This window comes from Leptonychotes weddellii, chromosome 6, assembly GCF_054177405.1.
Source record: "Leptonychotes weddellii isolate Sample4059 chromosome 6, ASM5417740v2, whole genome shotgun sequence".
Taxonomy (NCBI): domain Eukaryota; kingdom Metazoa; phylum Chordata; class Mammalia; order Carnivora; family Phocidae; genus Leptonychotes; species Leptonychotes weddellii.
In genome coordinates, this window is record NC_138374.1 from 128,310,968 (window position 1) to 128,325,756 (window position 14,789).

Below are 14,789 nucleotides of genomic sequence, written 5' to 3' on the forward strand. Positions count from 1 at the left end.
TGTAATTAGTATGTCAAAGGGTATAAACAGTCTGATAGGTCTTCTGTATTCATTGCTAAAAATTGTGTGACCTAAGGCATTTGAACGTATCTGTTCTCTACACCTGATTCAGTATTCGATATAATAATTTCTAGTATTTGATGCCTTTATGGTAGTTACATGGTTTGTCATAATTGCTTTAATTTGTATTTATTTCATCAGCGATAATGCCTAATATTTTTAATGACTAGGTTAACTTTGCTTCTTTACATATAAGCTCTGTGTCTCTGAACTCTTTGTCTAATGGAGTCTGATTAATCTGTCTTACAGATCTGTATCAGCTTTGTACATTTAATATGAAATATTTCCTCTGTTAATTCTTATAATTTTAAAAAAATGGAACTTTATATATTTTTTTTCAGTGTTAGCTTGAGGATCAAGAGTTACTGATGAGAGCAAACACTAGTCTTTCTTCACTATATAATTTGTTAATATTGAAATTCAATTTAAAGAATCTTACACAGCTGTTTATTATCTTACTAAACTTCTCATTTAACTCAGATAGCCTCCTGTTGCTTCTCAAATAGGATTACATACTTTATTAAAGTCTTTCTTAAAGCCTTCTATGTCAAGTACCATACTTAGTCCCCCATGAAAATAAAATGAATGAAATTAGTCTCACATTCTACTTACTTGACCTATTGTTGTCTCTGGAACTAAACAGTTGCATAAATTTCTTCAGGTAGTATATATGAATGCTGGCAGAGCTTGCTCATTGCACTGATAATGGGAGGGGTGGTTTCACACATTTTAAAAGGGTTTGTGTTTTATGTTACACACTATATTTTTTTCCTATTTTTTGGAATATTGGTGTGTCTAGATATTTTTATTAGAAAAAAACATAATTTTTTTCTGCTATCCCCTCTATATATGTCTTCTTTAATTTTTCCAGTCCTTAACCAGAGTGGACTGTTACCTTTACAAAATAATGCAAAATTTGAGCCTAAGGCAAAGCTCCTCCTTATTGCCCTTTCTCTGTCATCTGTGTTCCTCAAAAAAGTATTTATTTTTGCTTTAACACCTTTTCAGCTGCCGCTAAGATGATCTTAAAAATCTTGCTTGTATCTGTCCAATACCAGAGGCAATAAAGCAAATAATAATAATAATCTTTTTTTTAATGCAAGATTTCTAAGTAGAGACTCAGAAGCATATGGTGAACTTTTACAGAGGTTGAAACCATTTAAGAAAAATTATTTCCATCTGGCTATCTTAAAGTCCATAGATTTTTAATGTGCACCTAAAGTGTAGGGTGTATATTTCCATTGTTAATTTATTTCTTTATAATTCATCTGAATCCGTTATTTTGATAGACTTTCTCGGCAAGTAGTCATGTATGTTCATTGGCAGTGATGGCTAGAGTAAACTGTCTCTTGTTCAGTTTGGAATCTTGTTTGACCTCTTGTTTCTCGTTTTGAGATATCTCAGGGGCGCCTGGCTGGCTCGGTCAGGGGAGCATGTGACTCTTGATCTTGGGGTTGTGAGTTCAAGCCCCATGCTGGGCGTAGAGATTACTTAAAAAAAAAGAGAGAGAAATCTCAAATGAAATCCAAAGTGGATTAGTTTATTCAGCTGGTCTAGTGCAGTTTGCTGGCCTGGTGATTTGGACCCTGCCTGAAACCACACAGCGAGGGTTATGTGAATACTCCCCTGTCACACAGCACTTCATTTCTGGGGGCATTTCTGCCTTGGCCTCAATACAAACTCTGGTTCCCACGGAAGAATTTTGTATGGGCATGAGGTTCACACAACTAAGGCTTCTTCCACGTGGGTCTCCTCTCGCATACGTCCATATTTTGTTGCTCTCTGTACCTCACTCTTGAAAAAGTACTTCACATTTAGAATTAATAGAGTTAATGTCCCTACATGTTCCTTTAAGCAGATTTCCTTCCCCACCTTTGCCTTCCATTCCTTTTGCCAAAGGAAATTTTTCCTCAGATTATTTTTATCTTGCTTTGAAATCAACTATTTTTGTGAGACAGACTCTTCTGAATGGACTCCTGGCGATCCCCAGGGACTACAAGAAGAAGAGAGGACAGCAAAACTGTGTCCCTTCTGTCCTCGCTGCCTGTTGTCTTTCCTTATCGCTGGGATTTTCTCACTTTCCCTGGATGAGCCTTGCCTCGGATCTAACTTTGTGTGAGGATGAGTGGAGTCAGCGCTCCCGCTGTGTTTCCTCAGATTGTTCTTCTCACAGTGCGATTTCTAAAATGTTGCATATCATCCTTGTTAATAAAATAGAGCATTTCACCATCACCCATCAGATCACATTTAAATTCACCATCTGAAGACACTATGTCTCCCATTCTTTCATTGCGTATTACCTTGGTTCGGAGTCAGAGAGCTTCTTCACTATGTCCTCCTTACATCCCTCTGCCTTGACTCTCCCACCAATCCAGAAACTACTGGTATTCCCAGAGTCACTTCACATTCTCTGTCCTTATGATTCCTTCCCTGAAAACTCCAGCCCACACTGCAAGTTGCCCTTTTGGTCTCTAATAATATGTACTGCTAATAGCACAGTTTTGAGTAGTTAATTCTGTTATGTGTTCAGATTTTTTCAGGTTTTATGAGTAAATCTTATTTCCCCAAATAAAAGACAAGTTGTCTGAGGGTTTGGTCCACATACATATTTTTCCTTGATGTATAAGGATACATAATGGTTACGAAATGAACACCAAATAACCACAGTTTAATTGAGAAACATCAGAAAATTTGGATTATCTTCATTTTGCTTTTAATTGCTTATCGTCCAGCTATCAAATCTCTTATTGCTTCCTATATTTCTTACTTAATTCATAGATACCCTATTTATTCTACCAGGCACTTGAGTTAAAATCCTTAGAACCCTCTTGGATTCCAGCCTTTCTTTCCCTCATTCCCAGAACAAATTCTGTCATCAAGTGCTTCGGATTATACCTCTAGGTTTTCCTTCCATTTCCTCATGCCCAGCGCAGCCTGAGGTTGTCTGTCTCCTGGACATTCTAGCATCTTCCTTAGCCATCTTCATTGCTAAGCTCCTCTCAACACTTCACTGTACCCGGGGCTTCTGTAGCAGCCTTATTTTAAAATACTGCCCAGTTCAAAAGCAACAACAAACGTGTGTTGGGAAAGATAGCGCAAGGCACAGTCTTTATCCTCAAGGACTCTAACTGTAGTTTGGGAGATACATCTGTGCTGTCTCAGTATCTCCTTCAGAAAAGCTCCCTCTTCTGTACCGTCCCACCTCCTCTCTGCTGACACCTTTATCTCTTAGCTTTTGTACATATATCTTCCATTTTAGACAAAGGCACCCTTCAACCCTGCAGTTGTTGTCTTGTATCCCTTCTTGTTCCTCCCTTTCTGGCCTGACTTTTTTTTTTTTTTTTTAAAGATTTTTTAATTTATTTATCTGAGAGAAAGAGAGAGCACAAGGAGGGGAGAGGGAGAAGCAGGCTTCCCTCTGAGCAGGGAGCCCAATGCGGGGCTCCATCCCAGGACCCTGGGGTCATGACCTGAGATGAAGGCAGATGCTTAACCGACTGAGCCCCCCAGGCACCCCCGGCCTGATTTTAAAGAAGCATCTCCGCTTACAGTCAGCAGTTCCCCGCCTGTGTGTTGTTTGTCCTCGCACTGCCTTCTGACTCCCAGCCCCGCTACTCCCCTGCAACTGCCCCCAGCGAAGCCACCTGTCTTTGCTCCTCAACACAACCAATTACTGATTTAGTGGTCACCTTCTTTGCAGGACAACACTGTGTGCTCTTTCAAAAACTCTTGCCTTGCCTCCCAGGTCACACTGTGCAGATTTTCTGCCTCCATTTGCTTTGTGGGCTACTTTTCTTTCTAACCCTTAAGTGGGGCTCTGCCATGGCCCCTCTTCTACTCATTCCGAGTCTATTTGGTATTCCTGGAAAATCCCACCCGCTTTACAGCTTCTGTCATCCTGTGTTGGCCGTTCCTGAATCTCCGTCCCCAGCCCAGATTTCCCTGGAGTTCCCTGGAGTTCCCTGGAGTTTACAGAATGGGTCTTTATTTGAATAACCCGTAGCACCTCAAACTCAGCTGCTCCAAAACTCAGCTGCGTGCTTCCCCATCCAGCCTCCTCTTTCTGAGTTGGCTTTCTCAATAAATGGTGTCAACCCCTCCTACTCAGCTGTCTACACCAGGAACCTGGACACCGTCTTCACTTTCTCTGAATTGTCTCACCTCTTCATACCCCTGCGTATCCATTCACAAAGTTTTGTTGATTTTTACCAGCCAAATATTGAAAATGTCTCTTTTCCCATTGCCACTGCCTCATTTCATTCAGACTAGCATCATCTCTCCTAGATTCTCACTAAAGCCTCTTTACTGATTTCTGGGCCTCCAGTCGTGAACCCCTCCAACCCGCTGTCTGCACACTGGCCGGAGAGACTTCAGAATCATACTCCCCAAAGATGTCCCTCACGTGATTGAAAGAAACCCTCTCGGTCCGGTCCCTATTAATTTTCTCCCCTCATCTTGCCTCACCACCCATCTCACACCGGACACTCCGGTCATATGGAACTTGCTGTCCCCCAGACAGGCGCCACCGTTGTTTGCCCTTGGGCCTCTTCACACCCACCGTGCCCTCTGCCTGGGTCGCTTGCTCGCGCTCTCCCTTCCAGTTCCTTGTTGCATGATGAACTCTTATTCTTCCAGAATCTAACTTCCTCTTACCGAAGATTTGACTGTTTATAAATCTCACTCCATTAGTTACTATTTTCAGACTCTTAACATTTCATCTTAAACTTGAGAACATCACTGAGGACTTAATTTGAGTTCACTTGAAAAACCAGAAGTATTTAGGTCTAGCTTATGTTCATTTTCTTCTTTGCCCGGCCTCATTCATCATAATATCAAAAAACATGCAGAGAATTCCCATTAAAAAGTAATGTTTTGATGAAAGGACAGTTAGACTTCTTTGTATTGGGGGGGGTGTGCGCATGCATACACGTGTGCCCACATGTGAGCACACGTTATGTGTGTGTGCGCAAGCACATGTGTGTGGAGAGAGGTGGGGTTGGTCCTGTTTATTTTAAACATGTTTAAAGGCTTTCATTTTTAAGCTTCAGCTTCTTGTGCTGCCCCCTCCGTGCGCCAGCTGTGGAAGTGAGTCACTCGGTGTCGGGGAGTAGGAGGCTGGATTAGAGCTTGCAAAGTGCAGGCGGGATTGCATGTGCTGTGGAGCTGTCCTGACGTGGTCCCTTGTATTCTCTGAGGATTTTTATTATGTATTCTCCTTCCAACCTAGGAAATTCTACCAACAGCAGAGTTTTACTTCTGCAGATACTAGGGCCCAACTGCTGTCTAGGCTTCTGCCAGACATACTATTTGAGAAGGGGGAGATGAGGAACAGGAAGGACCTTAATATTTTGGGAAATCATGTAGCTGGTGTTGGCAGCTCTGCTTCTTTCCTTTTTATTTTTTTCCTGTTGGGTACCCTCCCCAACACTTTTCCCTTATTTATGAATAATCACTAAAGACTTAGTGACAGCATTATTGTTTTTCAAGTTTATAAATGGGTCTACTTTTATTTAAATGTGCTGGATAAGGTACTTAAATTTCTGATGTGAATATATATCATATATTTTTATCCATTCATCTGCCAGTGGACACTTAGATTGCGTGTCTTGGGTATTGTAAGTGATGCTGAAGTGAACATGGGGTGCAGATATCTCTTCAAAATAGTGATTTTTGTTTCCTTTGGGTATATGCTCAGAAGTGGAGTTACATCTCAATAAAATGGGGAAAAGGAAGAAGAAAGTTAGTGGTGATCTGTGAAGAGTTACATGTCTGCATAATTTTAAGCATATATGAATTATCTACAGATTTGCATTGAAATATGTATCATGTGACCAAAACCTTTGGAAAATTCCTCCGAGCCAGAACAGCGGTATTCTTATAGATTCCAGTTCTTAGAGGCCTGCTCTGGCGTTCTGTCTTCTAGTGAATGATTTTAGCTAAATATTATTAAATAAAGGGAAGGTATCTGGGCAAACAATTAGCCTCAAAAGGATCTCTATATGGAATTTTATTTTTCTGATTAGGAGAATATTGGCAAGTAAAGTTACAAGATGGAGAGTATACTTTGCAGGGCCTGGAAAAAGAGTATTAATATATCAACACCTAAAATGTTCCTGAATGAAAACCTAGAATTCAATAGTAATAAAATGTTAGAAATTTTTCTAAATTAATACAGGATCATTTCCCCAGAATTATCCCCCACTAGTTGCTTTTTTGTGTGTGTAGTAAAAAAACACATAAATGTATACTCTTTACAATTTTAAGAATACATTACAGTGTTGTGACCTCTGTGTACATTGTTGGACAGCAGATCTCTGGAACTTGTCCCCCTTACATGAGTGAGACTCTGTACCATCGAACAGCTCCCTGTTACCCCCTCTCCCAGCCCCTGGCAAACACCATTCTACTGCCCGTTGCTAGAACTTTGACTACCTTAGATACCCTCATATAATGATCATCTGTCTTTTTGTGGCTGGCTTATTTCACTGAGAAGTGTCCTCAAGTTTCATCCACAATATAGCATATGGATTGCCTTCTTTTTAAGGCTGAATAACATTCCATTGTGTGTAGATACATTTTCTTTATGCATTCATCCATCAGACATTTAGGTTGTTCCACATCTTGGCTATTGTGAGTTATGTTGCGATGAACATGGGTGTGCAAATACCCTTCAAGATCCTGTTTCAGTTCTTTTGGATATATTCCCAGAGATGGAATTACTAGATCATATCTGTAGTTCTACTGTTAAATGTTTTGAGGAACCTCCGTACTGTTTACCGTAGCAGCGACACCTTTTTACTGTCACCCCAACAGTGCATAGGGGGTCCGGGTTCTCCACATGCTCACCCATGCTTGTTATTTTCATCTTTTTTGATAGTAGCCATCCTAACAGATAAGGAGGTGATACCTCATCATGGTTTTTATTTCCCTGATGATTAGTGACGTTAGCATCTTTTCATATGCTTGCTGGCCCTTGGCATATATTCTTTTGGAGAAAAACCTGTTCAAGTTCTTTGCCCTTTCCTCAATCAGGCAGTTTTTGTTGTTACTGAGTTGTAGGATTTCTTGTATGTATTGTGAATATTAACCCCTTATCAGATATACAGTTGTGAATATTTTCCCGTTCCATAGGATGCCCCCACTAGGTTGTGACTATTTTCCCGTACCATTGGGTGCTCCCACTAGGTTCCCTTTTAACAACCCGGGACTCTTGTTTCAACAGCCTCACTTAAGTTTGACTCTGGTAATTCACACCAGTCCCTGTCTTTATCCTGATTCTTGCTCATCCCTGTCTCTAGGCTTCCATTTTGACCATTCTTCCCTTCCGTATTAGCTGAGCTGCCTTTACTGACTAACCCTGATTTCTATGCCCCACGATCTCCGCTTTCCTAATGTTTTAACAAATGGTGATTTTAAAATACAGGTATACATATATTTGGTAAAAGACCAGGAAAAAGAGACAGTCTCTTCTAAATGTAATACTATGAAGGAGAGGTTGAAATCAGTAGGTCCTTAGGTTTAAAACTTTTAAATGAGAAGACAGTCCTTTTAGAGGACTATGGGCAGCAAGCTATTTTGAATGGATACATTCGGTGAGTGTGCAGGATGATAGTTGTAGTTGTCATAAGTTATGTAAGTGTGTCCCAAAGTCCTTTGCCTCTTGTTGGCCTGCTAATCAAACTGGACACTAACTTTAGATAGAAGACATCATGATACTTGTTGAGTAAACCAGTAAATTTCACATTTACTAAAATAGAGCTAAAATAAGTGGTGGAATGTTCTGATTGGCCAAACATAATGTAAAGTTTATTTCCTAGCAAATAATGAAAGATCGGTGGATGAATGTTGGTCATGAGGAAGAAGAGCTAAAGCCATATAGTGAGCCTGAACCAGATTTCAATGACGCGAAAAGAATAGGTAAGTATTTAAACACCGTGAGATGTGCTGGCCCTCCACTATAAGAGACCTGTCATCTGCCAAAATAGTGTTTAAAAATATAAATAAGAAACAATTTTTATTTGAAAAATACTTGCATTGTCATCTTTTCTTTCCATCAATATACACCAAACATTACAGATTTCAAGTTTATCCGCATGTATACTATGATCTAATTCAGTTGTTGGCAACAGTAATATAAAAATTAAAATAACGTAGATGAACCTCATTCTTTTCTTTCAGTAGTCCCTAAAAGGAGGAATGACTGGTTTAAGTATCAGCACTGGTCAGACTGTTAAGTATCAGCAACATATAGCATGTATTTTAGCTGAAAGTGTGGAGGCACTTAAGCTGAAGGGATGAACACTTTGGCTCTCCCTTTCAGTTTTCCAGTGTCTGGGCAAGGTGCTTCCTCCCACACCCAGCAGCACTCTGCTTCCAGCCTGTTCTCTGCGTTTCTCTCTCCATTACCAAAGCCATCAGAGACTCACAAGTGAGTCATCTCCGCTGTGCCCCTCTCTGACTTGAGAGCAGAGGGGCCAGCGAGGTCTCACTATTCTAGGGTGTTTGGAATCCAATAAGAACAAGCATTACAGGCCTTCCAAAGAAGAGTCAACCTGCCTTCAGATCAGAAGGCAGAAATTGTTAAGAGATGAGAGAAACCACTCTGTGCGTGGTGAGAGTGTGTTAAGAGATAGAGAAAAAGAGAAGGGATTTTGTGGGTGTCACAGATGGTGTGTCTCTGGCTGGACAAAGGCATTCAACTCAGGAATGCGTTAGGTGCTGAGAAACGGACTAGGCGCCTGAGTATGGATCCCATGGTACGGATAGTGTCTGCATGAAAAATTGTCAATGTATAGGATCTAAATATGCAGTATCTATATATTAATAATCCAGAAGTTTTTATAGTTAACATTATACTATAACATTTCAGAATTTAGTTTTCATATTTCATGTTGGCAGGCTTGCTTACAGTTGTTGGTTTGTTTGCGAAAATAAACCCATTTTCAGAAAATTTTGCTTTTTTTTTTATTCCTAGACATCATGGTCACCATGGGTTTTGCACGAGATGAGATAAATGACGCCTTAATAAATCAGAAATACGATGAAGTTATGGCTACTTATATTCTTCTAGGTAGAAAACCACCTGAAGTAAGTTCTTTACCTTTTTAGATGAATGTTAATTATTTCTTGAGACAAGTGACAGCTAAGATAAAATGTTAGCTGTTAGCACCTTTATTCTGTGCGGTATCAAAAGTAATATAAAGACCCTAACATTCTTACTTTTAGAATTCAAACTCAAGATGCTAAGTTATGAGCTGGTTTCATTTCCAAGTACCAGGCGAGATTCTGCTATGAAAGAGCAGACCAGGTGCCTTGCTTAGCTCGGAGAGGCACACGCAGTCTAGTCTTTGAGAAGGAGCTCCCCCAGAGTTGTGTCTCCAAAAGCAGCAGGCCTGCCAAAGGTAACGTGGTCATTCTGGGTGTGCAGAAAGCACAGTGACCTAAACAGAGAAAGGGACAGCATGTAAAACAAAACATATATCTGAAGTGATTTAAAAAGATGGGAATAGGAAGAGGCTGTTTGGTGATATTTTGCCTGGTAGAACATCAAGAGGTTTTGATGCTTAGCAGTTGGGAATTCTCAAGGCCAGGAGAGATGTATAATAAGGAGATAGATTCAGGAAATAACTGTGTACAGATAATGGTTGAACCACAAAAGCAAATGATCCTTTGGGAGAGCAAATATAAAGGTATAAACCAAGAGTCAAGAATAGAGCCGAGCACATGGACAGTTTGTTAACAATTAGACATCTGTGGGAGGCATTTTATAGAATAGACTGAAATTATTTTTAATTAGATAGTTAGTGAAGCAGTACATTCAGCTGACATTTATTGAATCTTTCCTGCCCTGGAAACTATGCTGTGTACTGCGACCAGGAAGCTGAGAAAGTCTGTGCTCTCATGGAGCCCTGGGTCTGGAGGGGAGATGCGCAGTCAGCGGTGTGGTGCAGGGTGCTGCCGCCCTGACCAGGGCAGGCACAGGGACTCTGGGACACACAGGAGGACAGGCACCCACAGCAGCTAGATGTAACAGGCCATGGTAACCCGTTGGAAATGAGGATGTGAGAGACCCTCAGCTTTCCAGCATAAGTGACTGGTTTTGTAAGATGTATTTGCCAGGATATGGAGAGAGTGTGATTTCAAGGGGAAGGTGGGGACTTCGTTCTATTTGGGATGGTTGAACTTGAGATTCGTGTTGGGCGGAGTTGTTCAGGAGACGTTTGGAGACACAGATTTGGCTTGGAGGGAGTGACTCGGGCAGCATCAATAGGTTGGGAGCTGTGGTGAGAGGAGCACCCCATTAATGCACCAGCAGCTCTTCTAAGGACTTCACCGCAGGAGCCCATCTCACCTCGCGGGCCCTACGAGGAGGAGGGGAACCTCGGTGGAGGCATTAATAGTTGGAGAAGTGGCATCAAAGAAGCCAAATCAAGAGAATTTTAGGAAGTGGGAAATAGTACAAATGGTTATTTCTGAAGTCTTTGACGTGTTTCTACTTAGCCTTTAGATTTCACTCCCGAGATCTTTAATTTTCCTATTAATTTAAATATAAAGGAAGCCCTAGCATTACAAGTATACAACCCAGCCCAGACTTGAATTAAAATGAAGTTTGACTTGTATTGAGTATGAACTAATGAGGCTATTCTAAGTAAGAGCCTGAACTTTGGAGCCAGATTCACCGGGTTTGAATCCGCACCCCTCCTCCACCCCAGCACAGCCACTGACTGCAGCTTAGGCACTTGCCTTAATTTCTCTGTGCTTCAGATCCCTGGTGCATGAAATGGGGACAGTAAGTAGTACTTAGCTCTGCGGGTCACCGAGAGGGTTAAATGAGTTAATATTTCCACAGTGCTTAGAACAGTTCCTGGCACATTGCTGTGTGTTCTGTGTGATCTATTACCAGTTTCATCATCAGTATTACTTTGCTGTTTGCCATTAGTATCTTTACATATGAATTTAGATTTTCCATTGGGAAGCCAGTGATTGAGTGAGAAGCTTGCCAGCAACAAACATCTTCTGTGTTTCGAGGAGAGGGATGGTGAACCCCCAATTTACCATGCTTGTCTAAATAGATGCAGTTTCTTAATCAGAGCCAATAAACCACATTTTGCTCTGTAAATATGGTAGAAAGAAAAGGTGTGTGTGGAGTTACAATTTTAGATTTTATCCTGAGTTTGAATCCCAGAGATGTCCCTTGATTCTCTTAACCGCGGTCCTTCCATCTGTGAAGTCGAGGTTAATAAACAGCTGCATTGCTGTCATGACTGAACAAAGTAACACATAGGAAGAGCTTCCTTAGCAGGGGTGCCGGTTATATAATAACCATTCAATAATTGGTAGCTGTTGTTTGGTGTTTTGACTAAACTAAGGCTCCAAAGCCATTTGTGCGAGATCACAGAAGAGTGCTTGCACTCATGGAAGCACTTAGCCGGTTCCCTCCCTCCCTGGTCGCCAGCTTGCGGTTCTGTATCCGAACTTTTTTTTTTTTCTTCAGTTCTGATTACTCTTTATATGGCTTGGAATAGATGAGAACATCAATCAATAGTGCATATTGTTTGCATAAACATTTTTATTTTAAAATCTTTGTGCAGGGGTGCCTGGCTGGCTCAGTCAGTTAAGCACCGGCCTTCTGCTCAGGTCATGATGCCAGGGTCCTGGGACTGGGCTCCCTGCTCAGCGGGGAGTCTGCTTCTCCCTTTCTCTGTGCCCCTCCCCCCCCACTCGTGCTCGCTCTCACTCACTGCCTCTCTCTCAAATAAATAAATGAAATCTTTGTGCGCTATCTTCTTCTTATAGTTTGAAGGCGGTGAATCGTTGTCGAGCGGAAGCTTGTGTCAGAGGTCACGGCCCAGCAGTGACCTGAACAACAGCAGCCTTCAGTCCCCTGCTCACCTGAAGGTCCAGCGGAGCATCTCCGCAAACCAGAAGCAGCGGCGTTTCAGTGATCATGGTGGGGGAAAAGTCAAACAAGCGAAAAGACAGACCAGTCCTACTCAAACTTGTATTTACTGAGCATTATACATTCATGTCTCTATGTGCTTGTGTCATCTGTTATCACAGATCTATATTATTGCATGATTAATATTAAATCCGCTTTTCAGGGACTAACCTAATTTTTGTAATCAAACAGTTTAATGTTAGTTCCGAGTATAAAATACGCAAATAAAGATATTTGTAATTTAGAGTTTTGGTTCGTCAGGAGAAACTGTGTCAGTTGATTTTCATCTAATTATGCTCTTTAATTTTATTATAGCTGGTCCATCCATTCCCCCTGCCGTATCATATACCAAAAGGCCTCAGGCTAACAGTGTGGAAAGTGAGCAGAAAGAGGAGTGGGACAAAGACCTAGCTCGTAAACTTGGCAGCACAACGGTTGGATCAAAAAGTGAGATGACTGCAAGCCCTCTTGTGGGGCCAGAAAGGAAAAAATCTTCAACTATTCCAAGTGTGAGTAAATATTCCAGTATATCACAGTTTGTTGTGGTTATTTGTTTTCAGATTTTTTTTGTACAATCTTTGGAAAACTTTATCCTTTTCTAAAAACACGTTTCAAAATTTTAAAGTGAGTCATACATTTAAATAACATGCAAAGGAGGCCAAGCTTCTCATGATTACGTTTTAAGAACAAAAATATAAAATATGAATTCTTAAAATAACACTTACCTCAAAGTAAGATTTAAAAACCTCACTATAAAAATGGTACATTAAGCTTTCCTGCCTCATTTTTCCTGTTTCTAATATTTACTTAAAACTATATTGGTGCACTTAATTTTATATTTACAGGTAAGCGGTTCAATGAAGGCAGACTCCATTAATGATTAATTTATAAAGTGAGCTCACATTATTCACTTAAAACAGCAAATCTCTAGGGGCGCCTAGGTGGTTCAGTCGGTTGAGCATCCCGACTCTTGATTTCAGCTCAGATCATGATCCCGGAGTCCCGGGATCAAGCCCCACATCGGGCTCCCTGCTCAGTGGGGAGTCTGCTTCTCCCTCTCCCTCTGCTTCTGCCCCTTCTCCTGCTCATGCGCACGCTCTCTCTCTCTCAAATTATAAATAAATCTTAAACACAAAAACAAAAAAACCACAGCAAATTGTAGAAATTATATAATCGGAGCTAGAAGATAGATTGAAGCCTTCTCTTGTAAGACAGCAGGAAAGAATAAAGAGAAAATATAAAAGAAAAGACTAAAATATACTAAGGATAGAAGTAGAATTGGAAACATCTAGATAACAGAAGTTTAGAAGGGAAAGGGCACAGAGTGAAGGGGAAGAAATATTTGAAGAAATAATAACAAGGAAAGAAGAAAAAACTTAGAAAGATTCAGAGGGGCATGTGGATGGCTCAGTTGGTAAGCATCAAGTCTTGATTTCGGCTCAGGTCATGGTCTTAGGGTCGTGAGATTGAGCCCCGCGTCAGACTCTGCACTCAGCAGGGAGTCTGCTTGAGATTCTCTCTCTCTCTCTGCCCCTACCCGCCCCCACTCACTCACTCTTTCAAATAAATAAATAAATAAATAAATAAGTAAGTAAGTAAGTAAGAAAGACTCAGAAAGCCAGAAGGAAAACCTACTTCTGCTCTCATTAAAGTGGAACATATACACACCAAAAACAAAGTGAAAACTTCTAGAAAATGTCCAGGATATGACAGCAGATGACCTGAACAGGAACAAAATTCAGACTGACCTCAAATTTCTCAACAGTAGCGTGGATTAAGGGAGATAAGTGGAACAGTATTTTTTAAGTACTAAAAGAAAATCACATTGAACCCAGAATTTTATATCTCGCCTAATTGTCATTTAAATGTGAAGGTATGATAAGCATACTCTTAGGCATAAAATATGTCCAGTCTTGTTACATAGGGACCCATTTGTTACCACTGTATGGTTTGAGGAGCACTGCACTCTTACAGGAAGAGAAATGGATCTGGAGTAGTGCCATAAAATATATGGAGTTGAAAGTGATCAGATAACTATTCAGGTATGTATATGGTAGCATACACACACAAAAAAAATAATGAAAATTCAGAACCAATGTTCTGGACACTATCCAGGAAGTAGGGATGGGGTGGAGGTTAAAGGAAGAAGAGCCCATGCTTTGTTCAGCAGAAGATGGGAGGATCTGGGTAAGTTTAAAAACTCACTAGTGCTAAGCAAACATGAGTTCAGGGACTTAAGGGCTAACAACGTAAGAATAAAAATAGAATTTATAACTTTTAAACCAACAGAAGAAAAAAAATGGATTGAGCCTATGGAAAGTAGGAAAAGAGAAGGAAAAAAATACCAGAAGGCCTAACAACCTTAACTGCAAGTGATTTAAACTCCCGAGCACCCACTGTTTTATGTAGTTCATTGAAACCATTATCTTTTTAAAATATGTGATTCGATTGTCGCCTCCGAGACTCCGAAATGGGTGTGCATACCCATTTTCAGAACTGGTAAGTATAACCCCTTTAGCTGCCAACTGATCTGTTTGGAAATGATTTAACTGTCATAGAGTCTAAGATATCATTTGGGAAAGTAATTTTCCTAGGCAGGCCATCATTTTCCTTTATCTAAACATCAGCTAGAGGTCAGTTTCGGGAGCATGATCACCCTACAAAACAGAAAGAATTTGGTCCCCTATTATCTGCCACTTGCTGTAGCAAGCTGTCCTTCATCTCAGGCTGATCTTATTTTCCAGGGATATACTCAGCTGCCTGTTTCCACACCTGTTTTTATGTGGTGCTC

General features: G+C 40.7%; 1 protein-coding gene across 10 annotated transcripts in view; it reads left to right on the top strand.

Moving 5' to 3' along the window:
* The window catches only part of MARK1 (microtubule affinity regulating kinase 1), a 116,443-nt gene that overhangs the window by 82,658 nt on the left and 18,996 nt on the right, over positions 1-14,789 (top strand). For 7 of the 10 annotated variants that reach the window (XR_014146600.1, XR_014146601.1, XM_031018464.2 and 4 more), the window contains exons 10-13: positions 7,878-7,977; positions 9,035-9,147; positions 11,857-12,061; positions 12,314-12,507. Coding sequence is in view for 8 of the 10 variants with exons in the window: in XM_031018464.2 (XP_030874324.1) it covers positions 7,878-7,977; positions 9,035-9,147; positions 11,857-12,061; positions 12,314-12,507 (612 nt within the window). In the remaining 2 variants the exon portion in view is untranslated. The remainder of the gene's footprint in view (positions 1-7,877; positions 7,978-9,034; positions 9,148-11,856; positions 12,062-12,313; positions 12,508-14,789) is intronic. The other 3 variants (XM_081825193.1, XM_081825192.1, XM_081825197.1) reach the window with 1 other exon arrangement.